Source organism: Pteropus alecto, unplaced genomic scaffold (genome assembly GCF_000325575.1).
Source record: "Pteropus alecto unplaced genomic scaffold, ASM32557v1 scaffold71, whole genome shotgun sequence".
NCBI lineage: Eukaryota > Metazoa > Chordata > Mammalia > Chiroptera > Pteropodidae > Pteropus > Pteropus alecto.
Window position 1 is genome coordinate 19,401,649 of NW_006433024.1, and position 27,950 is coordinate 19,429,598.

The 27,950-nt window shown below is 41.5% G+C and overlaps 1 protein-coding gene across 8 annotated transcripts in view; it reads right to left on the minus strand.

The window, feature by feature from the left end:
* Window positions 1-27,950, minus strand: part of AMBRA1 (autophagy and beclin 1 regulator 1) — a 158,172-nt gene that overhangs the window by 23,170 nt on the left and 107,052 nt on the right. For all 8 annotated transcript variants that reach the window (XM_025044074.1, XM_015586419.2, XM_006908081.3 and 5 more), the window contains 4 exons: window positions 23,694-23,804; window positions 15,193-15,381; window positions 14,183-14,337; window positions 1,561-1,700 (listed from right to left, as the gene is read on the minus strand). In XM_025044074.1, coding sequence (XP_024899842.1) covers window positions 1,561-1,700; window positions 14,183-14,337; window positions 15,193-15,381; window positions 23,694-23,804 — 595 coding nt within the window. The remainder of the gene's footprint in view (window positions 1-1,560; window positions 1,701-14,182; window positions 14,338-15,192; window positions 15,382-23,693; window positions 23,805-27,950) is intronic.

Here is a 27,950-nt window from a genome sequence, read left to right on the forward strand (position 1 = left end):
GAAATAGTGAAAGAAAGGCCTGTAACCATAACGTTGGTAAGAGTAAAATTATGGTCCAGAATCCTGGGCCGGTTTTGGAAAAACATGCCTATTAGATTCCTCTTATAAATTCCTAAGAAAAGAGGAAGATATAAGAAAATCTTTCCCATGTGTTTTGGGGAAAAAAATATTTCAGGGCAGACTGATCCTGGGACTGTGACAGGCCAGGGGGAAGAGCAGGAAGGGACAGACCCAGTGCCTGGGCTAACAGTGGTATAGTCGTGAAAGAGGCAGGCTGTGTGCTGGAAAGGCACAAGGAGCTAGTGAAAGGGGTTCTCTGGAGACAGAGCCTGAGAAGAGCACAAGCAGCAGAACCAAGCAGTCTCCCAGCTCCAAGAGCAGCCTGACTAGGTCAGGCTGAGAGAGCAGCCTCTCTTTGGGAGGGACTCTGAAAATTCCAGATGGAATGAAAGAGCTGTCCTTAGAACCAGGTTTTCTTTCTCCTGGGCCAGTGACCTAACTTAACTAAGGGCTCAATCACCAGTCATCTACCAGGCCACAAGAACTGACTCAAATACATACTCTAGGAAAAATCACCAAGGGCTCTATCAAAAGGCAATGTGGACACTCCCAATAGCCAGAGACCCTACCAGCAGTCACACCATGCTCTGTGGCTGAAGAACACCCTTGGAGAAGACTCTACACCAAGTGAAGGAAACATTAGGACGGCCTGGAGGCAGAAGTGGCATTTAGTCAGCTGGAACCCAGTAGCGGCCCACACAGCAATCAGCTTGATCTGTTCTGAAGCACAGAGCTTCACACTCCACACCTGGCTGGGTATGGAAATTGATGACAGACCTGGCTGACTCCCCGGGTCTTGAGTGAAAGGATGCCTGAATAGACCTCTATCCTCCAAAAAGCCAGAGGAAGGGGAAGGGGTGTCATCAGGACTTAAGACAGAAATGCTTTGGTTCCCTAGTCCCTACTACCCCCAACTTCAAGACCAGATAATAATCATTTAGATTTTAAATTGAGCTTTTAAATCTGCATTTACTATTATGAGCCAGAGCCCCAAGCAGAAAGGAAAACAGGCAGAACACAGACAGAGCCGGGCAATCAGAGATCAGTGGCTTGACAAATTAGGGCTTTAACAATACTCTATTTCTAATTTTATTTCTTAAGTTAATGTCTATGGAATTTACACAAACCCAAGATTACCTGTTGAATTTTTCAAAAAGGATTTAAAAAAGAATCTTTGATATCCATGTTTTGCCTGTGGAGAAACTTTTATAATCACTAGGGAACCAGAGAACAAAAGAAAACAAACAAACAATACTGCCTTCGATTTAAGAAGACATGATAACTAAATCAGTCTTTTGAAGATTTCTGGAATGAAGTGCTAACCCCATCATCCTCTAAGTGAAAAGGACCCTTTAAGGAGTGACAGTGAGAATGAGGCAGGCTCTAGCAGGATTTAGATTTCCCATCTAAAAGACTCCACCTCACTGGCCAGATCCACACTGTGGTCATTTCCTCTGACCACCCCTACAACCACCCCTGCCGCCCCACTGAGCCACTCACTCTGGTCGGCAGATCACCAGGTCTCCTTTGTTCGTGCCATAGGCCAGGCCGAGCCCGGGCTCAGGTAGCCAACGTGCAGAGTTGATGCTGACATGTCTCCGCTGGTCAGCAGGCATGGGGTAAAGGACGTTGAAAACTCTCTAGGTGGAGGAGAACAGAGAGAACAAAAGAGAATGGGAGGAGAAACAATGTTACCAAGAATAACAAAATCCAGGGAGAAACAAAGTCCCTTCTATGGCCTGAAGCAAGTTAAGGACAGGGAGGAAAGGAGATGATTAGGTTGGGATGGGATGACCCCTATGACATATCTGAGAACTTAGGGTAGCAGGGGGAGGGTGTGACCCTCCTACTTTACGTGAAAGCTAGGATTCTTTCAAGAAATACTAGGGGCATACTCGGACCTTTCTGCATGCAGCTTAGTTGTGCTTTCCTCACAGCCTTTTAGCACCTCTCACACCACTGCTTTAAGGAACCCCCTGGAAAGCCCTACTGAGAGCCCAGCTCACCAGGAAGGACCGCCTCTAAACGTCCTCTCAGCAGACAAACCAGGGAGAGCCGAGCTTGACCCCACAGTCCATTACCATGGAACTCACAGCACTCTCACCGCAGTGGGAATCGAAGGTAATAGGGAGGTTGGAGGGGGTGATAACATTGGAGAACATTCTTAATTTGTCTAATTAAAAGCAATGTTGAAACTGCTATTGTTAAAGAAACCTGAAAGGTGCAATAAGGTGTAGGAAGGACAAAGGGGAATCTTGAACACACAGGTACCGGATTTCTTTCTACCCTCATACAAACCACCATTTGCTAGATCAGTTCCATTTCTCAAAGACCGAGAGTCTCCTTTCAATAGTCTACATTCTTCCAAAGCTACTATTTTCCCAGGGGGCAGCTTAGCTATGTCTAGGGTCTGGGCTGAAGGTGGAGGAAAACCTCCTAGTCTGTCTGGCCACTGAGCTACAGAAACGACTGTAGGCAGGGGCAGCAGCATAGCAGTGGAAGAACGAAGGATGTGGACTCCAGAGTCTCAAAGCCCTGATGTCACTGCCTAACAACTTCTCTGGATCTCAGTTTAAAAAGAGTCAGCACCAACATTCAAATAACTGGCCAGATTAAAAGAATCAATGATGGATAAAAAATTCCTGGTGTGATGCAAACTCATAAATGGTAACTCCTGTTATTACCAAGAACCTGCATCTGGGGCTTTACAAAAAAAAGGTTGTTAGGGCCTATGAGGAGGACAGGAAGCTGCTACCATAAACTGGAGTTTTAGTCAAAACGATGTTTCTCCTTTTAAGCCTCCTCAGGTTTTACTCTATAAAACAGGGACGAAGGTCATCTGTCTGTAAGAATTGACAGAGGGAAAAAAAGAGACCAAATGAAGAGTATAATTTAGAAACTAATATTAAAAAGTGAATTTAGGGTGGTACGATAATAATTATTTTTCTGATTATCCTGATGAGAGATTTTAAAAAAGGGAAAAGAAGTAAAAGTTGACCTAGAGGACCACTGTGTTCATAGAAATCAAGTCATAAGCAGCCCTGGATTTGGGAACGCTTGTTCATGTGCCTTCTGTATTTAACTGAATGGCCTTTACCAGAACAAGCTCTAGAATAGCATGTGTTCTCGATGTACTGACACAGAGAATCCTGCTGTGAATAATTTTCCAGGTTTTGTGGTACTGAAAAATGTGCACGGGCCCTGCTATGGTCCTGAGGTTGAACAGGTCTTTTATAGATATGGTTGGCTCTGGTTTGAGGCATAAGACGGCCCCACAGCTGCTGCTTGGTGAACCTCCTGTGTCCTTCCTGTCTGACTCAACTCCAAACGTAAGCATTAGCCAGGGCTCCTTAAATTTATGGTCTAACTAAGGAGACTACTAAAAAAAGAGCTCAGGAGTATATGAATTTCTAAACTAGCCATCTAGAACATGGATGCTTGACCTCTGGATAATCTCTTCCTTGCGTATATATAGATCTGGCGGCAGCCTCGAACAAATTCATGGCCACCACTCTCCACCAGCCTCACTGCTGACTATCCTTGGAGACGGCAATCCCAGTCTTTCCCCTTTGTACCTAGACAACCCTTTTCCTTCAAATCGGGATGGGGTGTGGTGCCTTCTTCCTTTCTCACAGAGGTTTTTCACATTTCCAGAAGACAATCATTTCTGTCCCACTGATAGGCAATATGGTATATACACGACAAGGACAAAGTGGCTGTGATCACACAATTGTGGATAGAATCAATCTGTTGATTTTTTCCTTCTCCTAAAGGTCAGATGGTGTGAATGGGGTATACCCAGAGTTAACGAGGGGTGTGTGTTAATTTCAGTGGGATGGCTGAGGAGAGAATTGGTCTTGGCCTGTGGCAGCTCTGCGTGGGCCTCACAACAGCCTCTCCCCTAAAATCACAATGATTCATAACTGCAGGGAATGGGGCAGAAGGGCCAGAGATGCAAGAAGGGGGTCACGCGGTCAGTGAAATGGATGCTTACGGTTGTGCTGTTTTTTGATGGGGGAGGGGGAGGGAGTGTGGCAGGGGGCGGCTGGGAGGGTCTCAAAGAAAAGAATAAAAGAACTCTTTTCTAAAAATGTTCCAGACCAGGAAAGAAGAAAACAAATCTCTCACATGTCACAAATTTACTTTTTATAGTCTGTTGCTGCAGAGGGATTAACAAGCAAATACTATCAATTTGCTTCTAAGTACAGGAACCTGCTTTGGGGACAAACCCTCAAGAGGCCAGTGTGACAAATGACTCAGCTTAGGTGAGACAAGGTCAGAGGGATTGGAGAGAAATAATTAAAGGTTGCGAACCCCAGACCTTACTGCACAGATATATTCACAACCTCTATGGCCCTAGGAGTCATGGAGCATCGATCTGTCCTCTGGCTCTGGCAGACTCCCCCTGCACTCCCCCGCCGAAGTCCTTAAACAGTGTTGAAAAAGCAACTCCCAAGTGCCCATCTCCTCCAATGTTTGGGCATTAAGCTAAATCCTGCTTTGTGGCAGGAAGCCAGAAAATGCCACGTGAAGATCAGCAGCCTCCGGGATTCCTGATAAGTACTTGCTTGTTTATCACACACTAATGTGGGGGTGGGAAAGAGGGAAATGAGGGCAAAAAGTCCGGGGGTGGAGAGGAGGGTGAAGGATGGGTAGGGATCTCCGATTTATAGGTCCTGGGAGGTCATCTTGTCCAATACTCATTTCACACATGCCTGAATCTAAAGGACTCCAGAGGAACGAGAATCTGGACCATTTGAAAACCACTGAGATGCAGTTCCCACTCCTTTCTCTGGCTGGAGTTTAACAGCTCTCAAAGCACCTCACTGAGGGGGAAATACTCCTCACAATTAGCCCAAGAGACAAGAGAGTATCTGGGCAACAAGTTCCCCAATGCTGACAGATGATTAGGTAGCACTGGCTACTTCCTAACCATTTAAAGCTTCAGCCATTAGTCTTTCCAATTCAGTGACGGTATGATCTGTGAGGATCCTCCAGATTTCAATGGGAACTGGCTCTGGCTCTGTAAACCCACTGACAAGAAATAAGAGCTGAGATAGTATAAAGCAGTGGTCCTCAACCTTTTTGGCACCAGGGACCGATGCTCCTATGAGAATCTAATGCCTGACGATGAGGTGGAGCTGAGGTGGTGATGCTAGCGCTGGGGAGCGGCTGCAAATACAGATGAAATTTCATCTGCTCACCTGCCACTCACATCATGCTGTACGGCCTGGTTCCTAACAGGCCACAGACTAGTACCAGTCCATGGCCCAGGGGTTAGGGACCCCTGGTGTAAAGGACAGATACGGCCTTAAAGGCACCTGAACTTAAAGGCATCCTAAATATATATCAAGTAAAGGTTTCCTTAACACTAGTCAGGTGCCCTGGAGTTCCCCATGGGATGTTAAGGACAAAGCTGGATGGCCTGTCAAAATCCCTTTCTCCCTCTGACAGAAGTGACACCCCAAGCTACAATATCAAATTCCATTACATTGAGGAGGATTTATTAGGACCTGGGGACCTTTTGTGGGGCTGGATACACAACCCAGCTGCTGACTCATGTTTGCAGAGTCCTGGTTTCACCTGACTCAACTGCAGCTGCTCCCTGGTATATGACGAATGCTGACAGAAACCCCCCTCCCCAAGCAGACTTCTCGTTTCTGTCTAACATCTAGGAAGGGAATTGGAATCAATATGCCAGAAGGAACAAACTTTTTAGAGTCAGTGCCATCAGCACATCAACAGAGAATGAGTCAGGTCACCAAGAGCTTTATGGCTCTAAAGGTGTGGGAGAAGGTAATGATCCTTCCACTTCTGGGGTCCAAGACAATCTCTTGTACTGCTGCCCCTGCATCTCTCAAACTCTTAACAGGAAGAAGGAGTAAAAGGAAATAGTTCCTAGATTAAAACTAAACGGGTCTTATTTCTTGTTCAAAGATAGACAGGAAAAGAATGCGGCAGCCAGAGGAGCTCAGTGGGAAACCTTCCTCTCCATCCTTTTAAAATTTAGAGGAAAAATGTATTGCTGCCCTCAGCAAGATGCTTTCTCTTCCACTACATGTCAATAAAGCTCAGACCATTAGTCCAAGCAGCAAGCTGCACTGCTCGTATCAGGCCAGGTAAGAAGCTAAAAGAGAGAAGTTTATGGTTATCTGGTTTACATTTGGGAATCTCATCATCTGCAAAGCTGAAACCTCACCATGGAGGCAAGACGTCAAGTGCAGTTGGCAGATTTCCTTTGTTTTAACTAAGACATTGGAAGCTGACTGGAAGAAGGGGATAACTGGAAACTGAAGCTGGAGGGGCTGTGGAAGAAGGCGCAAGCCAAGGGGGCTTTGAGGAAGAAAAGAACTGTGAGGAGGAGAAATGCCTTCTGGGTAATGATGGGAATCAAGGGAGGCTTTAAACTTTTAGAAAGGGAGGGTTACCAGAGGAGAATTAACTCTCTGTGAAGAGGGAAAAATCAATGGAAAGCAGATGCTAAGAGATAGCTGACCTTTCCATTGGAAATGGATGGCTACGCATCTTGATACAGACTGAGAAATGCACACATCCCAGAGCAGGCAAGGGAAGGGATACTATGGTCGCCTTTTCTTCCTTTCAAGTGGTTGTTTTGCTTAGATTCAATGAATTATTGGTGCTTCTTCATCCTCTAGGAAAATATGATTGTTTTCTAGAAACGTGAATTTCTTTAACTGGCTCCAAACCTTCTTTATAGTCTACTCTGGAATTTAGAACGCACAGAATATTGATTTTCAAGTAGTTATTTTAAAACAAGAATGAGAATACCAAAACATCTAACTCTCCCCCTTATTCAGTTGAAGCAGGAACAAATCTGCCTAGATAACTCCCGTCCAAACTAAAGTTCTCCCAACAGAAAAGAGCAAACACCTCCTTTTCTTAACTCGTTGGAATTTGTGGCCCTCCACTGCTACTGATAATCTGCTGCCTTGAAGTCATTCCTACCCAACCTCTTATGATTTGTTGAGACCTATAAACTTTGTCTTATTTGTTCCTCTCAAAGATATCCCAAGGACAGTCAGAGGACAATAATTTTCCTCCTATTCCCACATCTCTGAGCATAGCACAAGTTCCTGATCTTCCTTGGCTTTCTAAATCTCAAAGGAAATGGCCAAATGAATAGCTATTCTAGATATTCACCTTGGATAAGAGAATCTTTCAATATATTTCAATAAATTCAGTACATTTTGGTTGATTCATATTTTTTGAGAGAAGTACAGGACGGGGGTCACATCGAAAAAACAAAACGTTTTACCTTTCACCTCTGAATTGATCTACTGGGGATCTCTTACTATGTCTCAAGTGCTGGGACTAGAACCCTGAGAAACCCACTGATACTGGGCAGAATTGTGGAAATGAGTCAGAAATTCCCTATTTTCATAAAAATCACCTCATTAATATTTTTGTTCAATCACTGTTTACTGAGTCACATGTTAGGCACAATAATGATGGTGTTGAGTAGAGGTGTATGTTCATGTATGTGCAGGAAATACATGGCGCATAAGATTTCAAAGTGACACCAGTCCTGGAACAGAAGCTGACTGCCTCCTGTGTACCAAGCACAGTAAAGGCCAGGAACAGAGCAGTGAAAAGGCCAGTTAAGAAGCCAGTCATCTAACATGTATGCATCAGAGCAGGGACCAGGTCCACTTTGTTCTCTGTATTCCCAGACCTAGCGATGTACCTACACCATGATAAGGGCTCACTAAAATTTTACTGAGTGAGAAGAATAATGTAGTACAGAATGCATTCTACTAAGAAACCATGGAGGAAAGAAACTGTTGGAGTGGAAGGAATCTGTCATGGAAAAATTTGCCTAATTTTTGGCTTTGACTGCAGCTCTAAAGTTATTTTTAATTTTTTATCTTGCCCCCTCCCTTCTCTGACAAATCACATCAGAGACACCCCTGACTTCTCTCTTACCTCCTCCCCATTTCCTATAATGTGCTGAAGAAAGGAACTTTTTGAGGATAGATGCTTTGTACCACATCTCAGAAGTCAACTTTAAGATAATTGCAGCGGAAGCAGCTTTTAATCAACTGACAGACAGCTTTAAGAAAATTAATGAGGACATAATCTTAGGAAGGAGTAAATCATTTCTGACAACAAAGCTGTCTCTCTTTTATCCCAATCTCCCCTTGAAGAAATAGTACCCTTCCAGGATACAAAAATAAAATAACTTCTTTGGTTTTTGCCACTCCCAAGGCCGGTCAAGATTACAAAGCTCAGCTCCCTTAGATTTCTATAGAATACTCTGGATTGAACTAGAGTTCTAGGTAATTTTTGAATCTAGGGAAGTATAGATGACTGAATTATATCACAGGCTAAATTCAGGGCAAGGAGGCAGCTATAGTGAAGATTACATATTGAAGAATGGGGCTAGGATAGGCCAAAAGAGCCTACACGTGTTAGTAACATAAATGGTGGTCACTGCTGACAGTGCTGGACACCTACCCTGACCCATGATCTAAGCTACAAGTTATGACTAATTTGAGTATTCTGGATACCAAGTATTTGTGGTTAATTTTCATAAACTTTTAATAATAATAACCAGTCATCACTAGGCTCTGTGAAGATGGCTGTGAAATGGTATAAAAGAAAGCAAGCCAACTCATGTTTATAATCAGGGTGACACTAAGATACCTATTAATGGGTATCACGGTGATGTCTCCAATCCAAGGATAACTGAGTTCAATGTTGGAAAAAGGAACTCAAGAAATACTCCTTCCTTCAGATGGGGATGGGCCTAGAGAGGATGATAAAGATAATGCTTCCCACATTTTAAGCCAAAGCATCTCTGTATTCTATAACACCGTAGGCAAATAGGCATGAGCTTGCACTTAAGAGCCCAAGTCACCTGTGGGCAGGTAAGAATTTTAATCATGGGAAGAAGCCTCAGAGCATTAGTCCATCACTAGAATGTTAGCATGATTCTAAATGCTTGAAATCCTTAGGGCAGGAGGTACTCATAAATCTCTCAACTTCCTGTAAGTATCTGAAAGATCTGGTTACTAAGAGCCATAGAAGTAAACCCAGATGAGGTTCCAGAGACAGTAAGAGACAGGGTGAGAGCAAAAAGGGAAATAACAAAGCTATATTGACAAGTGAGGTCTAACTAGCATCCCCAGGTGATTTGTTCTCAGTCTTGACTGAGCAGTCATCTGGAGGGCCTGGTAAAACAAAGACAGCTAGGTCCCACCCTCAGAGCTTCTGAATCAGCAGGTCTGATAATCTGCATTTCTATTAAGTTCCCCTGTGATGCTAAAGGGGTCCCAGGGGAATATACAGTGAGAACTACAGCCCAGTTAGATGTGAGTAGGTTGTAGGTCCATAAAAACTGTTAACAAATCTGCTTTCCTTCTCTGCTGCCTAGGAACTGTTGAGGATGAGAGGGATGCATATCTCCAGACCTAGAGTTCTAGAGGGAGAAGGCATACATGGGGACAGTCCACCGCTGAAGAGCAGAACTCTGAGGGTCAAGAAGTAAGGGAGCGGGGAGTGAACAGGAAGAGAGGATGGGGAGAAGAGAAGATGAGCAGGGAGAGTAGGGGAGAGAGGTGGGTGAGGGGAAAAAGGGAGGCAAGGGCAGGCTCTCTTTCCAATATCTACTCCAATCTAACGATCTATCTAGACAACAGTCACTCAACACTTGAACACAGTTTTACCACATAGCCACAAAGAAAAAGTTTTCAACCAAATTGACCCTTAAGTATTTGAGGCTTTGACTTAAAAAGCTGTTAAACGGGAAAAGGAGAGCTAAACTGCTTTCTGTCCTAGAGCTTCTTTTCCCACCCAAGTCAAAGGAAGTGTCTTTGTTCATCACCAATAAAATGACCAGAGAGAAAAGCACTGGTGAGATTCAAGCAACCAGTGCCTCTCGGGTCTGCAGGGATTATGCAATAAGGATCCTTTTCAGTTCTTATTAAACCACTTATACGCCTACAACTCCCCACCTATTGGGGGAATGGTCTATGAACCTAGGAGAAAGAGTACACACCACCTGTTAATTCCTGTGTTGAAAGTACTAATCCTTACTCTTGTTTTCTAGTTCAAAATGCCCTAGCACATCTTCCCTGCTCCCCAATGCTGACTTTGCTACCATTCCTAGGTAAAACAGCACTTATTACTGATAGAAACTGGAAGAAGAGTTTGGTATATGACTATTTCTGGTTTCATCAGTAATTTTATATTTTTGTTATTATGCTTTTACTTGGTTACAGCCAAAGTTTTTATAATGTGCAAGTTGCCACTATTTTAGAAAATTAATTGCAGTTTTCTGTTATAATATCGTGCCTTGTTCCAATTAGAAAATGAAAGCAGAGAGGGAACACAGGCAGTTTAGTGTTTTGAGAATTTAGAAAAACCTCAGCTAACAATCTCTAAATGCCTTACTTAAAAACAAAACAGAAATTAACAAAAAGCCCTCTCTGGCTCAACTGTAAGTGAGTCAGAGAGAAAATAAGACCTTGAGTCACTGAGCATAACCTATCCAGTCTGGAGAAGCCTCGAATAGACAGAGGGAAGGGGGAGATAAAATACGTGCCTAGTCTTATTTTTCCTGATTTGCCAATAATACTAAAATTGGGAAGACTAAATAACCTCAGCAAGCAAAGACAGGACATATCAGAAGGACCCTAGATCCTGGAAACAAGCATAAAAATTAAAGTGCCTCCACATGGGAAAGAAAAGAATCCAGCACAGAGATATTCAAGGGAGAACCCTGGAAAGCAACAACAGTTGAGAAAAAATGGGAGGTGAAGCGGACAGCCAAAAAGCTAAGAGCTTGGTAGGAAATGAAACATAAACGCCACTATGCCTGCAACAAAATTAGCAAAGGTGGTATCAAAGCACCATGCATAAAACCACACGTAAACCTGAGACTGTGTCTCTGCCTTGCTGAAGAGGCTCAAGGCAGAAACTTAAAATGAAGAAAGTAGTCATTAAGAACAGCAGTTCTCAAACTCAAGTGCATATCAGAATCATCTGGAAAGCTTGTTTTACAAACACAAATACCTGGGTCCCTCCTGTCCCATTCTCATTCTGATTTCAGGTCTGAAGTGGAGTCTGTATTTTAACAAGGACCCCATGTATTCTAATGCAGGTTGTCCGAGTAGCGAGTAGCACAGTTTGAGAAGCACTGATGCAGAGGTCGGAAGAACTGCTTAGAATAAGTGCACCAAGGATAAGCACAATTAGCAATTCATTTCCAGAAGAGTTTTCATATGGGATTGTATAAGAGATCATCTCTTGGGGAGAGATGTCACTTAGTGGGAATTCAAATCAGATAAGTCAATGCTCTGGAGGATGTTTTCTTGGGAAAGTCTGTTGTTCCAACATGCTCACTTCTCTGAACGTTACCACGGTGAGTTCTAAGAGGTAACACCAAAGAGAAGGGGAATTCTGAGTTGAGAAGCTCTAGAACAGGCCCATTACCCAAAACAGCATTCCTTTAAGGACAGAGCTTGACATTACAGATGGAGACACCCACCTATACTTACCTGTGCAAAGAGGGAGAGGCTCTACTGTCCCATTAAACCCTTGCTCCCTGTTCTCAGACAAAAATGCACTTCTTGCCTTAAACGGTGATACAGCACAGCTATCCAAAAAAGCTGGTGTCTTCCCTTCCACCAATGACTGAATTCAGGGACATGTGCTGAGTGCTTTGGTGCCTTTGGACGTAAGGGGCAACCAAGACCTGGAAAACCAGAAACCTTTCTGTAGCATGGGGGTTTAAAGTCAGAATGGGTGGACATGGTGAGCAAAAACCTTGCTGAGAAGCCTGGATCCTGTCTCTTGGGTGACAGGAACACTTCCCAAATGGGAGCTTTCTAGTTACTTCAGCTCCCTCTCCTAAGTAGCAGATGGTGCCTATTGAGAATCAAAAAAGCCTCACTGGGAGGCCTGAAAAATAGCTCTTGTCACGAGGCATGCAGCAGCTGGCTGGTTGCCTTGAGCCCCTTAGCAGGACAGCAGCGAATTACCACATCTCCTCAGCAGACTTCTCCAACTGCATTTCCTGAGCTGCCAGCACCATTTGCTACAACATCTTGGCTCCTACCCTGTAGCTGGTTTGACCTTAGCCAGATGTTTCTGGCTACTTATGGAAAAGAGGAACCATGCTAGGAATGAGGACTGGCAGGCTGTGCCCAGGAATTGGGCAGGAGATGGTTTCCGGAAGAGGCTGAAGATGTCCATTAGTGCTGACAAAATCAAATACTGTCTCTTAATGATTATAAACAATTATTCTATAATTAGGCAGGAAGGGTTAGAAAAATAGCTGTGGGGATCAGGATTCTAGGTGGCAAAAAGCAGGCACCATCCAAATCTTAAGATAAGCAAAGTAAGAATATTAAAACTAAAATTCAGCTTCGATCCTCAAATATCTAGATAAGAAAATAGGATTGATGAACTTCCTGCGAAGTCCTCTCTTGATCAACCAATGTCAAAATTTCCAGTCATATGGAATCCAAGAATCAGAACTTTCCTGTCATTATGATGTCAAGAGCAGAGAATACCTTGTTTCTGCCCTTTGAAAGGCATGGTAGGACGTGGTGTCATCCATCAGTGGTGCTGCTAGTTACCGCCTAGAAATAAGTGGGACACTTTGTCGAGATTCTCTTTCATTCACTCTGCTTCTCCTGTCAGATTCCCTATTAGGTACCTGGACTTCAAGGAGTTCACAGTCCAAGAAAGGAGGGTGACATGGAAACAAATAACTACAGTATGCTATGGTGAGTGTTAACGTGAGTACAGATATTAGGTACAGTGGTGGCACAAGGAGTGATCGGTTCTGTTGAGGAAGGTTCCACACTAGAGGAAGAGCTTGTGGGTAGCTGGGTTTGAGGGAGAGGGGAGCATTCCAGGTAAAGGCACACTGGCAAGAAAGAGCCTTATTAAATTCAGGGTGCTTGGAAAGCGATTCGGCAGAGTTGGCTAGAGGGTCCCGACAGGAGACAGGAGGGAGAAGAGGATGGAGACAACCACACCAGGCTGCCTACTTTCTATCACGTTGTATATAATGGGTCTTATCTCTAGTTTTTTTCTTTAAAACAAATGCTTCCCGTTCCAGGCACTCAACAAGCACCTCCATGCATAGCACTAAATGAGGGCCCTGGGGGATATGCCCCTAAGGAGCTTACACTAAACCTGGGTGGATTAAACATACACACCACACAGCTAAAGAAAACACGACACAACACATAAACAAGTGCATAAAACCATAAATGGCACAGCACAAAGTGCTAAGGAAATTCACAAGTTCTGAGCTTGAGATAGAGCTTAAATACTATGTAATTGGACTCCTTTTGACAAGACCCTGGTCAAATGAGCCCCCATGAGATGTGGGAAGCTCAGTGAGAAATGAGTTGAGTCCAGAAGGCCTCTAACCACACAATGCCCAGAAGGCTTTTACGGCACTACAAGCAGTCTGCTCCAGAGAAGAAAGGGCTCTAAATAGGACCTTTCTCTGCTGGTGAAATGGATGGTACAGTTAAGAGCACAGCAGCTGCCCAAAGTTTCTATCTTCCATCATGATTATAACCCACAGAAAATAACATTTCATAGTATACTATCTCTTCTTACAGGTTGCTTTCTCATACTATAGTAGACAATACAAGATTAAATAGAGCATAAGAGAAAAATGATGTGATCAAGAGATGAAGCAAACACGAGATGTGTGAAGCTGATGGTGACGTAACAATTTATTTTTTCCTTTTGTAAGTTGTTTTCTCAAAAAAAAAAAAAAAAAAAAAAAAAAAAAAAAAAATTTTTTTTAAAATAAGCATTACTATTTCATTGAGTTCTTTATATTGAGGTTAAGGATGTATTTAGTTTGGTCTTTATCCAAAGATCTTTTCAGGCCTCTGGGGAACCTAGCTCATCATCTATCTAGGGTGTGAGAAAGTCCCTGCCTTTTCATAGCCCAGAGCTTCCAAAAGTAAAGCTTGCTGGTGGTCATGGATGGGCCAGACTGGAGTGTTCCCTTATTCCTTATGAGCATGACATCTCTGGTCCTGGCTGGGAGATCACCCCATGTCCTTCATTAACCCTGCCAAGCCCAGGAGAGTTGCCATACAGCGGAGGCACAAGCAGTGACACTCACCCTCATGGAGGTCTCACCACCATGGGCCTGCTGCAGCCTGAAGACCTGGGCCACCATGTGTTCTGTGGAGGGGTGCAGCAGGATCCTTCGTGAGGCCAAGCCCACCATTACATATCGGCCCATTGGGGACAGGCTCACTGAAATGGCATTGGGACCTGAGGGTCAAGATAAGAAAGAGATATTTCTCAGAGTTCTTGCTATTATAAAGAAATAATTTTTCCTCTTAGTCTTTTCTCTTTCTCTCCAATCTGCATCTTTGTTGGGTCATCCTGGGGTTATCTCATAGCACTGTAGTGAGGGGTAAAATGAGAAGGCATGTAAAGTACTGAGTACAGTGTCCGACATACAGAAAATACGAAATATAAGTTAACCATTGTTATCAGAGAATCACATTTTTAAAAACTGGTATCATACTGCAAATATTATTTTGCAATCTACTTTTTTCACTTCACACATTATAAACATTTCCCACCATTAAATATTCTGTTAGAGCATTTTAAGGACCAAATGGTATTCTGTCCTATCAATGTACCATCAGTTATTTAAGCAACTCTTCACAATTTCACATTTTTCTCTATGACAAATAAGAGTACTGTGAACATTGTTGCATATAAATCTTTGTATAGTTTTCTGATTATTTCCTTAGAAGCGAGACTGAATCAAAGAGAACATATATTTTGGGGGCTTTAAATACATACTTCCAAACTGCCTTGCAGTTTATGAGTGTGCCCACTTCCCCAAGCCACGACGAAAGGTCAACTCTTATTCCTGGCCACCATGACAGGGGTATATCAGTGATGCTACTGTGGTGGGAAGGACTCTTACTCTGAGAATCCTCTGCAATGCTACCAGCCGGGACTCCTGCAAGGCAATCTTCCTCTGGTCTGCGCTCCACAGAAGCAGGGGTAGCATGTGACCATTACTCCTACCTAAGCCATGCCTCACCTAGGAATGGCCCATGCCAAGGTACCAGCATCCCTCTGTCACAGGTTGGGCTTCCCATCCCTTACCAAATCGCTTGGTGTAGAGCATTTCACCCAAGTTGTGGGGGGCCAGGGAGTACACTGCCAAGATGCCTTCATCGGGAAAGCCCCTTTGGCTGCTGGGGATGAAAGCTGCCAGGAGCTGGCCGTCTGCAGAAATGTCGCAGCTGGCATCATTGTAGATTTTGCAGTTCTGCACCAGCACATTCACGGAGGCTACATTAGACAAAGAGAGAAAAGAAGGTAAGAAAGTTTGGAGGTGATGGCATCAAAAATTCTGTGCCAAGAAATTTGGGGGCCTTCCTAGGGCCTGAACCCTCTCTAGAACTGCTAAAGGCTGCTTTGTCAATCAAACTAAAATGTCATGGAACAAGAAACACAAGAGAAACAGAAGACATGTCTCTCCTACCACTTTAAAAGAAAACTACAGATAAGTCAACACAATACAACCACGTACTGAGTCTTAGTTCACACTTAGGAAACATCATTTGAGAGATCAGATAAGGAAAAGTTATTATAAATTGTTCCTGGAGAGCCACTCAATAGCCGTTATTGTCCAAAAGATCAAAACTAAGATGAATAAAAATGCAAACCCACTGATTCCAAGAAAAAGGTGATACAGGTAAAGAAGCTTCCTTGGGGCAAGATTCCTATTCTACCTGTGCTTTGTGACCTGGAAGAAGGAAGTCATTTCACAAATTTGCATCTTTCTCATTTAAGAGGAGTGTGGAACATTTAGAGATGTCAATCTTCTGGACAGTTATTTGCTAATACTACTGCCTAAATCCACAAAGCAGGATAAGGAGAAACAAAGCCTGGCTAGCCCCCAACTGGACAGCTAGAGCTCATTTCACTTCTTACTACGCTCTCTCTATGCCTTATCCATACCATAAGCCAATGTTCCCGAGCAGCCCCAGGCTGCCCTTGGCAGTTACTGAGAATGAAGCATGGGTCAGCCAGGCACCAGGATTAGCACCAGGAGTGGGGTGGGGGGTGTTGGAATGTCTGTAGGTAGAGAGAATCTGCTCCTCACAGACCGGAACTGTGCTTGAAGGCTTTGTTTCGGTTTTCATTTGAATCCCTCTCCAAGGCCCACTGTGCGATTCTCTGCCAGGAGGCAGTGGCTTACCCTTGATGTGAGCCTGAGCCTAGAACAAGAGTGCCCACATCATGGGCGCAAGCAGAACAGCACGACACATCCAAAGGGGCCAAGCTGCTCTGGGCTTTGTCTCATTGAGATCTACTTTATATGCACATGCAAAGAGACTTTACTCCTCAAGATTATTTGGATGTCCACTGTTGGAAGCATTATGGTTAAAGAAAAAAAAAGCGACCCTCAGCTGCCCTCCCAGATATCAGGTGATCTACTGCAGTAAGCCAACAGGCATGACCTGGGAAGTCAAAGGCAAGTTTCCCCAGGAAGTCAACTTAAGGAAAACAAAATAATTACTTTTCAGGGGTCTTGAAGCTTATGGGATTAGGGTCTTAGAGTTATTTCTAAAACTCCACATTCATTCCCCTTTCCCTGTGTATTGCTAAGGAAGCCACAGAGATGACAGAGTAGATCAAAAAAGACATCAGAGCACATTGATTAGGTTATTGTGCCAACTCTCGGGGGCTGACACCAACAGCACTATTACGCATGAAACCAAGGAGGGACCACAAGGATGGTTGTGTTTGCTAACTAATAAAATAATGACATCCAAATACTCATTGCTATCACCATTAGGGCTCTGTACTGCTCAACTTCCAACCCACCATCTGCTCCAGCCTGTATGGCTGGGTTTATCTAGTTAGCACAGAGACTGTCTGCTCCTTTCTCAGGGTCCCAAGCCTGCTGCCAAAAAGATGAGTCTCCTCCTTCCCTGGATTGACACATGATTCCAGTTGGGGATATAGAACCAAAGGAATTGGGGGAAGCTTTAAGGAGTCCATCTTGGTTTTCTAACCTTGAGAGGTTGGCACAACCTCTTAGATAAAAAAACCTTAGATAAAAAACCGATCATTTATACTCTAATCATCAAAGGCAGAGAGAGAAACAAAGTGAAGAAATCATAAATATTAAGCAAGACATGAAAATAAACAGGGAAGGAGATGGGACTCTGGGAACTTTGAGACAGCTTTGCAGTTACTATTTTACCCACATTTAATGTCTCAAAAATGCATGGCAGGTATTTTATGAAAGGAGGTTTTCTATCTTGCTGTTACATAGATCTAGCTCATATGTGTTAATGTGCAATTCAGTCAAACATATAGATCCTATGATGACACTCAAAACGTACCACCAACATAAAAGCAGCATTAAATTGCTCACTGCCATATTAATTTCTAGGAGGGCGGGGGGTGGGGAGGGAGTACAAGTAAGGTTTTCCTTCTTCTGGAAAGCTTGGCTCTAAGCCCCTGAAAAACTGGGCATATAGACAAAAAACATTTTGACAGCCTCAAATCCAAGCCACTGTGTTTGTGTTTGTACTATATTATGATAATTCGAAGTCAATGGCCATCTTGCAAATTCTGTCTCTTCCCTGTAACTCCATCCAATTTCACAACTGCTCCCCATTACAGCAGTGAGCTCAGAGACAGATTTGCAAATAACAAATGAAAACGAATGCTGAAAATTAAAACAGAGCTTCTCCAGCAGCATGTTCCGTTTCAGAAACTGTGCAGCTAGTGATCTAGGGTTTCACTTCCACCCTAATGAAGGGATGTGGTAGGAGCGCAGTGATTTGGTAGTCTCATTTCAGCAAGCACTGGGTGGTGTGTTTACAATTTCATTTTTATTTCAAAGCTCCAATTAGCAACTTACATTTGCTGCCTGTTGTCTATTAATTTCCCACATGGAAATGAAAATGTTCAGTTACAATAGTGAGTGGTCACTCTATCAGTTCACTCATGCAGCTTCTTATCAGAAGGCTGAAATTTTGATGAGTTAATTTATACAGGAAGAGATTTCTTGGATCTCTGTTACTAGTTTTCTCGGGCCATAGGAAAGTAATCCACTAATGACAAGGACAACTCATCTTTTTTGGACTCAACAATAATGTAAGCAAGTAGAGAAAAAGGTGAAGTGAAATACAGCCTAAGACACTGGCAACTCAGGTACCACTAGAAACCTCTGTTCTGCCCCCTGCCTCACCACAGTGGTTCTCAAGCGTTCTAATGCATCAGAATCACCTGGAGGGCTTATTAAAAAACGGAATGCCAGGGTAGGGCCTGAGGATCTGCATTTCTAACAAGTTCTCAGGTGTCTCTAATGCTGCTGGTCTGGGGCCACAAGTGAAACCGGCTGCCTTACCAACTGTCCTTGATCCCTGAGCGGTAGCTCCAGAAACCTGCCTTGCACTTAAAAACAAAATACATGTGAGGAATGATGATGGGGCAGTTAGCTGTGCAGCACAGACTGGAAATAAAGGCTAGAAAAGAAAGGATGTTTCAAATCAAAACTGCTTAAGAGCTTCAGGGGGCAGCTCCAGGAGGAGAAAAAACAATGCGGAAGACAGCAGGAAGCCATGTTCCAGACTCTGCAATGTAATCTCCTCCTAATTATAAATGATTTCCAAGTGAAAATGCCCTAGCAGGGAATGGGAGGGGTTAGAAATACTGATGCCTGGAGGAGCAGATGGCTCTGCCTTCCTATCGGCTCCATAAATTATAAACAAACACCTTGTACAAAGATCGATCTGTAGCCTGTTGCTGGCTGGCCAGATGAGACCATGGGAGTGATTAGCAGTTGCAGTGCTTTTGCAAATGCATTAGATATCAATTTGGAAAACCCAAAGGGGTTTAAATCAGCGGGGAAACTTCCTTTTGGCTATCTCCTCTCATATTTCAGAATAAGACTTCCTCCACAGAGCTCCAGGTGACACTGTAAGTACTCTCCAAAGGCACCAGTTACTATATCCCCTGTGGTGCAATCTGCCCCACACTACTCGGGGTACCTATTGACCAATGCTAGTCATCCAATAAGAATTTGCTCTTACAAAGTGTAATTCGCAGTGAACCGAATGAGCTCCTTTTTTTCATGAAAGTGGTTTCAAAACTATACACTTGAGGCATTATTCACAAACCTGTAAAACTCTTTACAGACAGTAATTCAGTGATCCTGCCATGCAACTGAGAGAAACGGATTATCTAGAAAATGTAGCCTAACTCTAGAAAACTAGTAAATGCAATTCGGATACGTCAGATGATCAGCAAAACAGTGGCTGATGAACATATATATGACTAAAACTCAGGACCAATGGATCCCAGGCACGGGCTGTGCCCAAGCCAAAGGCTACTTTCAACTGGGAAGTAGGTGATATTAAAAAATGAATCCTACAGCAAAACAGAGTAGAGTACCAGTGTACTCAGCTGACAGCTCAATCTATCAAGAGTGAAGACCAAAACTGTAACTAGATTTTACTGAGAACAACAAGGGAATACAATTAGTTAAGAGCTAATGACAGGAACCTCAGGTAAAAGTGACTATCATTCCTGAGGGTAACTGGCTGTCATCAGACATATGTGCCCTAAAGTCCTAGAATGCAGGTTTTTCCCCAAGGCCAAAACTCTAAGGAAAACAGGGCAGTTATAAAAAGCAGAATTCTAATACCACACATGATTTAAATGAGGGGAAAAGGTCAGCCAAACTAAACAAGTCAATCTGGTTGCACATGATGCTCTTTGATCAGCTCAGGTTTTACAAGAGCCATGATCAAAAGATGTAAGAAGGAACACAGAGGGAGAATGATAGGAAGTGGTAGAACAAGTTGAGGCTTGTACAAAAATGTTAAGGGCATCCAGAAAGGCCTTGTGAGTTATGCTAGCAACATATCCAATGCCTTTATTCTTCTATTTTGTTCTCCTCTCAAGGAAAATGATCTCCAACTAGGTAGAGACGACATGAAGAAGGACCAGAAGCCCATTACAGATGAGGCTACAAATTAAGCGAGCAACTGTCTTGTTTACAGGAACATCACTCTCTACTGACCATTTACTATAGTGAATGCCAGGTGCTGTTCAAAGTGCTTCATGTGTATTAACTAATTTATTTCTCATAACAATCCTATGAGGTCGTGCTATTACAATCCTCATTTTATAGACAAGGAAACTAAGGTGTGGAGAGATTAACTAACCAAGGTCGCGCTGCTAGAAGGTAGCTAAGCAGAGATCTGAACCTGTACAGAGTAACTCAAGAGTGCATGTGCTTAACTGACCATCACAGGACAACCGACAGGGAAAGTTATCAAAGAACTACCTCTCCCTATGCCTGGAAAAAACCATCAGGCCCAGACCTTTGTATAAAAACTATAAATAATTCCAATACTATTTAAACTGTTTCAGACAAAGAAAATGAAGAAAAACTCCAAATGATAACACAGGCATAACACTGATACCAAAACCCATAGATTTTAAAACAAGAAAAGGACAGATCTCATAAATATCTATGAAAAAAACTCTATTAACAAGCTCATGAAAGGAATTTAACATTAAAGAATATATCATGAACCAGGTGGGGTGTATTCAAGGAATGTAAGGATGGGTTCACTAGTACTGAATCTGTAACATAACAACAATATCATTAAATCAAAGGAAAGAAAACACATGATCATCTTCATAGATGCAGAAAAGGCATGACTAAATTCAATATCCATTCTTGATAAAAACTCTCAGTAAAACAGGAATAGATTACTTCCTTAAAATGATAAACATAGTTCAACCCAAAAGCCAGCAATATGCTTACTAGAAAAAAGCTAGACGTTTCCCACTGAAGTCAGAAACAATACAAGGGTGCTTGCTATTATTGTTCTGATGGTAGCAGCCAGTGCATTTAGACAAGAGAAGAAATCACAGGTGTAAAACTTGGAGTGGAGGAGGTAAATTACCACTATTTATAAGTAACACACCTAAAAAACCCGTGAGATTTAACTGAGTAACAACACTAATTAGTAAACAAATTCGGTAAGATGGGATTTTAAAATTAAGCTCATGACAATAAACTTAAAGAAATGAATAGGATCTCTATGAAAAAACTTTAAAACATTCCTAAGAACACAAGACAGACTTGAAGAAATTGAAAACCATACCATGTTCTCGCATCGGAAGATATCATAAAGATATTTAATCTCCTTATGTTAATTTATAAAGTTAATGTGATTGCAATAATTATACTAATAGTATTTTTTCAGGAGGCTGAAGGGAAGAAGCAAAGTAGTTTTAAAGTCCATGCACAAAAACAAAAATGCTTGAGTAGGCAGGAAATTTTGGATTAAAAAAATAACAAGGAGACTAGGCTTACCAGATCCTAAAACATAAAGCCTCAAAACTTAAACCTATGTGGTTATCTCCCATGAATAATCAGACAGATCACTGGGACAAAATAGTCTAGAAACACATCTAAATATACATAGAACTTATTAACAGGATGAAACTAATATCTCAAATCAATGTGGGAAAATAGATTATTCTATAAATTAGTTGGGACAAATGAGTAGCTATATTGAGGAAAAATTAGATCATACTCTGCTTCTTTGGGACCAGGTTAAATTTCTTAGTGAATTAAAGATTCAAAGGTAAAAAACTAAAACATGAAAGTACTAACTGATCTTTCTAATGATGACTCAAAATCTAGAAACCATAAAAGGAAAGCTGGATAATCCTGACTGCTTAAAATAAATTCTATAAAGAAGTAACCTTCAGCAAAGTCAAAAGACAAATGACAACTAGGAAATTCCTATCATAAGTTAATTTTCTGATTTATAAAGTGTTCAAGCAGAACCGATAAGGAAAAGACCAGCAACACAATAGAAAAACAGGTAAAGAAAGCACATAGACAGGTCAAGACAAGGCAGCATGCATGGCTTAGTGTATGAAGAAGCACATAACCTGGTTTTTAATAGGAGAAATACAAATTTAAAATACCTACATATTATTTTACCTATCAAATTTTCAGATATCCAAAAATATAATAACACCTTCAACAAGCAAGAGTTTAGGGAAACAGGCACTCTCATAAACTGCAGGTGGGAGTATAAATTGGCATTACCCCTGCAGTGTGATATAGCAGTATCTACCCAAATCATAAATGTACATACTATTCCCCCCTACAATTCCATTTCTAGGAATTTATCCTATAGATATACTTGCACATGTGCAAAGTGATAAACTGCATTATGGTTTATATAGCAAAACACTGAAAACAACTTAGAAGTACCTCATCGGAAGACTGGTTAAAAATGACAGTACCTTTGGACAATGGAATACTGGGTAGTTAGTTATTTAAAAAGAATGAGCAAACTCTTTATACACTAATATGGAAAGATCACCAAGATATACTATAAAGAAAGCAAAGTACAGAAAATATGCATAACACACTACCATTTGGGTTAAACAGAAGATGGAAAAACATACATTTGCATTTGCTTGTATATACATATATTTTTTAAACAGTATAGAAGAAACTGCTAATTGAGGTTGCCTATGGGGAGGAGTGCTGGGTAGCTAGGAGCAGGGCTGGGAAACTTTTCAGTATATATCCTTTTCTATTTTTAAAACTTGAATGGTGAATGTATTTCAAATTATAGTAGTTCAGATTATAATTATACAAAGTAAATAAAATAAAGCAACAATATAACTAGAAATAAATTTTGGTGAAACATGATCTGGGCCAGAAATATGGAGATGAACAAGCAAACTTGGTATTCACTAAGTGAAACGGTGGATTGCAGTTGATTCTCAGCAGAATGAAAGAACAGATTATTGAACATGTGGCTTATAAGTACTTTTTAGAAAGAAAGAAATGATTGCTACTTGAAGTTTCGCTAAAAACGAGACATAAAAAATTAACCTCATTTTCACTGTCTGATAAGGATACCAACAGTGGCATATTGGGAAATGCCACCAACAGAGAATATCTTGATTATTTTAAGGCACCTGACAAACTCTTTCAATATTCTGTAGACAAGACAGAAAAATGTGGGCTATGGATGTGAACACTCAAGCACAGGGTGCTAATTCATGAATCAAAATCAACACAGAGGAAATCTACAGTGACATATATCACAAGGCATGGTGCAATGTCCTAACTGATTCACCACTTTTGCAACCAGTCCAAAGGAAGACAGAGAAAACATGATCATCAAGTTACTAGACAATGTAAGATTGTGAGAAAAAACTGACTCAAAGTTCAGAAAGACGTTGAGAGGCAGGAACTAGGCACTGCAATTGACGCTAGTAAGATAAAATTTAATAGAAACAAACACAAACATGCTTTGGTTTTTAAAAGATTTAAAGTGCATAAGTAAGTGCAAGACAGTAGAGTCCTGGTTTATTAACAATTATCAAGGACTTTTAAGTGACTGCAAACTCATGATGTGGGCACTCTTGCTCTGTGCATGTTTGCTAATTTAAGTGTGGCAGACACGGAACATGGCAATCAGCTTTTCGATGAGACGACGAAAAGTCCAATGCTACATGGATTTCTGAGTTCTGGCTCACCTGTAAGAGAATCTCCTTCCACCAGCACCCCAAGTTCTACCTTGGCTTACCATTACTGATTTCTGGGAGGTCAAATTTAGTGAAGTCCCACCACTGGAGCCGGTAGGTAGTATTGGCAATGTTACTGGCCACAGCAGACTGTCCGTCACCAATCACCGCCCCTGGTTGGGGAGAAGACAAAGAGAGTACATTATAGTATTTATCCACATGTTTCCACTGCAAACATAAATCAATATTGGGATTAGTTGGGGGAGGGAAGGGAAGAACCACAACTAGGGCTGAAGACAGCTGACGAGTGCCATCTGTCAAGTTCCTATCTCGAAGAGAAACCAGACATGTTTCTCAAGAACAGTTCTACGTGAAACTATATAATCCCATTCATCACCCCCTCTCATTATTACTTAACATTTACTTAGTGCCAACAATGTGGCAGGTACTGTACATATCCTGTTTGGTAGGCTCACAATCTAAAGACACAAATGAATTTTCACAAAAATGTGGGAAAGAGAAAGTGAAAAATGGGAGGATACCATTAACAGAGAAAAGCCACACAGAAAAGCATTTCAGTCCCTGGATGTCTCTGTAGCGAGTGGCGCTCTTTGGGAGAAAGCATCTCCTCCTTTGTATATGACCTTCTTCTTAATAAAACATCTCAAAAGGAGGCTTCCTCCAGGGAAGAGGCAGCCGCTATACAGCTGACTGGATAGAGACAGTAAAAAATAAACGAGGTAACACTTGTTCATTTCTTCTGGACCCCTGGCATGTAACACAGCATAAATTTATGAGTCTAGCTTTTCAGCATCAAAATATTTTTATTAAGACAATATTTTCTAGCTCTCCCCCCACACTACCTCATGAGAACTTCCTTGAATCCAGATTCACTTGTAACATCTCACGGTTTAACTTTCCCTGAGATATACACTTCTGTATGACATTTTTTCCTTGGTAACCAATTAAATAAAAAATGGATTTTTAACAGGGTGACACTTTAATTTGCAGTTGTATTTCATTTACATGAACATGTCATTTCCTCCTCCTCCTTCTGAGGTGCATTTCATACACAACCACCCTTCTGATCAGACAGAGCCAAACCCTCTTGGGGAAATAGAACATCCTTGCACGCTAGGCAACCTAAATGGTGTTCTCTGCTGCAAATCAACTCCTACTTTGGGAAACTGAACTTGTTACAGCTTACTAGTCTCGGAACAATGGACAATTTTATACCTAAATTATTCAGTATCACCGTCTTGCTTCTCCGCACGTCACTGCAAAAGGGTCTTGTCATCTGTATTTTTTTTTTTCTCTTTAGAAAGCTACATGTATTGCTCTGCTACTCTTGGTGTTACCCTATTTTTTCCTGAAATGGTCAAGAGATTGTTCAGAGAGAAAATGTCCTCCACATAAGCCATGAAATATGAGAAAAGTACTCTTCTTACCCTTCTCCTGCTGCTGCAGGCCACTGCATGAGAAGACTCTTTTCAACATTAGTTTACTAATAATGTCCTTGTCCCAGTTTCAATTTGCAAAGAAAGGTACAAATATTATAAAAGCTCATTTCCAAGATGATGATCCTTCTAGGTTATGTGTTCTCAACATGGGCACTATTGCCCCCATGCGGGTGAAAACTAGCTCATGGGGGGAAAAAATCTTCGAACAATCACTAGTTCCCCTTCAAAGTACAGATACACAGCATATCTGTGATATTAAAATTTCATGGGAAGAGAGACGATCGGGGAAAAAAATGTCTAAAAAGGCTCTTTAGGAGGGTAATAATGAAATAAAGTTTGAGAAATAGCATTCTAGAGAAAACAATACCCTCCAAACAACATGTTCTTCAAAATCTTGCAGATTCAAAGACATAGATACAAATAGTCATGATCTCCCTGAAGGCTTGAGAAAGACAGCATTTGAGGGTGCTGTCAATGAGCCCACTGACCTTAAACCCCTACTGAGGGCCCTGGGACATATCACTCAAATAAGGTAAGTATATGCCCTTGCTTTTAACCTTTACAGAAAGTTCTATAATTATTACATCTAACTGAGAACTTCTGCTGAACTTCTGGGTCAAAAGGAGGGTAAGCATCCTATAGGACTTTCTTAGTAGGAAAGTCCTTGATTTTTCTAGGCCTCCTTGATAATGAAAATCATTTTTTAACTCTAAGGTCTACCACTTCCCAAGAAAGAATTATTTGGTTTCACTCTGACCCAGGCTCAATTCTACTGAGTTTATGAATTGTTCCCCTGGCTTGCTTATCTGCTAAATGGCTGACATCTTTCTTTGATCACTAGTTTCTCTCAAATTACTTTATTTCCTTATCATTTCCCCTAACTTTTAATAGAAAAGCATATAACCCAAAATGGAAGAACGATAAGCTGATTTCCTCAGTATATGATGAATGGAATTCTAGTTGCTAAAAGAAGGTAGAAAATAAAGAAACAAACCCCATATTCTAGGAGCTTAAAATCTGGGGGAGAGGATAAGAGCTATGAACAGGAAAAAAGTTAAGGAAAATAGCAGATGCTTTAAGAGTGCTGTGGATCTGCAACTGGGAACACAAATAATTAAGAGTCCAACCCACAGCTCCAGAAGCATCTTGTACATGCCTCATGAAACATCTTCTGGAGAACAGCTGTGCAATAAAACAAACATGTATGGTTGCACTGTGTGGAAGAGACTGGGGAGGTGTTCTCTGCCAACAGTGCCAGAGTGTGGGGAGAAAAGGAGCTTGGCACCAGGGAAAGTTGGTTTTTGGTGCCGTGTAAATATAGATTAGGGAGCTAAAGATGCCAGCAACAGATTAAAGTATTGTCACCAGCTTCTCTTCTCCAAGAACTGCAGGCCAACATCAAAAAGAAAAAGAATCACCCTATTAAAAAATGCCAACCATTTAATAGGCTTCTGGCCACTAGGCTGAAGGTGTAAGAAATGTGCCAGAATGAGTTAAGGGACTAAGCTACAAAGTATTTACATAGGAAGCACTCAGCCTCGGAAACCAAGTCCTGAGAGACTGCTGAAGGATTTCTGAGGCCTCAAGATTTTCTTGGTAATAAAAAAAAAAAAAAATGGAACAAGCTAGACTCAGGGTTTCTCAACCTCCACTATTGATATTTTGGGCCACATAATCCTTTGTTTAGAGGATAAGGTGGGTCTTGTGAATTGCAGGATGTTTAGCAGCATCCCTAGCCTCTACCCACTGGATGCCAGTAGCACAACACTCCCTCACCTAGTTGTGTCAACCAAAAAATGTCTCCAGATATTGCCAAATGTTCCCTGGGGATCAAAATCATCCCTGAAGTTTAGGAGACTCCAAGCTACACACATATAGCCTACATTTTAATTCCAAGACAGATGCTCTTAATAAGTGCACTACTGGAATGCCCACTGCCAACACCACCAAAACTATCAGTGATACTGAGTTTAGAAAGAAGCTAGTCAAAGGCACAGCATTCTACTAATATTCCTTTAGCAAAGTTTTCCATTTCTGCCATGGATTAGAGTCTGGCTTGAACTGGGATCTTATGACTTGTTGATTATTTTTTGCATGGTTTCAAAGAATACAGGCTTCAGAACCAGACAGATGTAATTTTGACATTTCTTGCTAGTACCTACAGTAGTATGACTTTATGTAAATTAATCTCTGATAAAGGTTTTCTTTATCTGTAAAATAGAGTGGGCCTTGTGCATTATAGGATGTTTAGAAACATCCCTGGCCTCTCTTAATAGATAAAGAAATCTGTATAGGTATAATAATAATACCTACAACCTCTCTGCTGGTGCAAACTTTTACTGAAACAATAAATCTAATGTAATAGCAAATAATAAATGTCTAATAAATAACTACTAGTAAAATTATTTTGATAATTTACTCTTATTTCTGCATGCTTTTTCTCTTCAAGTATAGCTCGGTAATCAACAACAGCTCATAGAGGTCATTTTGTAAGAGACTGGCCCAAATAATGTGCCAGCACCAAGAGAGAGAAGTAATTAAGAATTAAGGTCAAATGTCTAAGCCCTAGACTCTTTAGTAACTTTCTCCTTGAAAAACAGACCACATTCTGGGCCATAAAACACACTGTAACAAATTTAAAAGACTATAAATCATATAAAGTATGCTGTCAGACTACAAGGGAATTAAACTTTAGAAATCAGTTAACAAAAAGATAACTGGAAAATATCAAAATACTTGGAGATTAAGCAAAACTCTTTAAATAACACAGGCTCAAAGAGGACATCCCAAGAGAAATTTAAAACTATTTGAACTAAATGAAAATGAAAATACAACTTATTAACATTTGTGGGATACAGC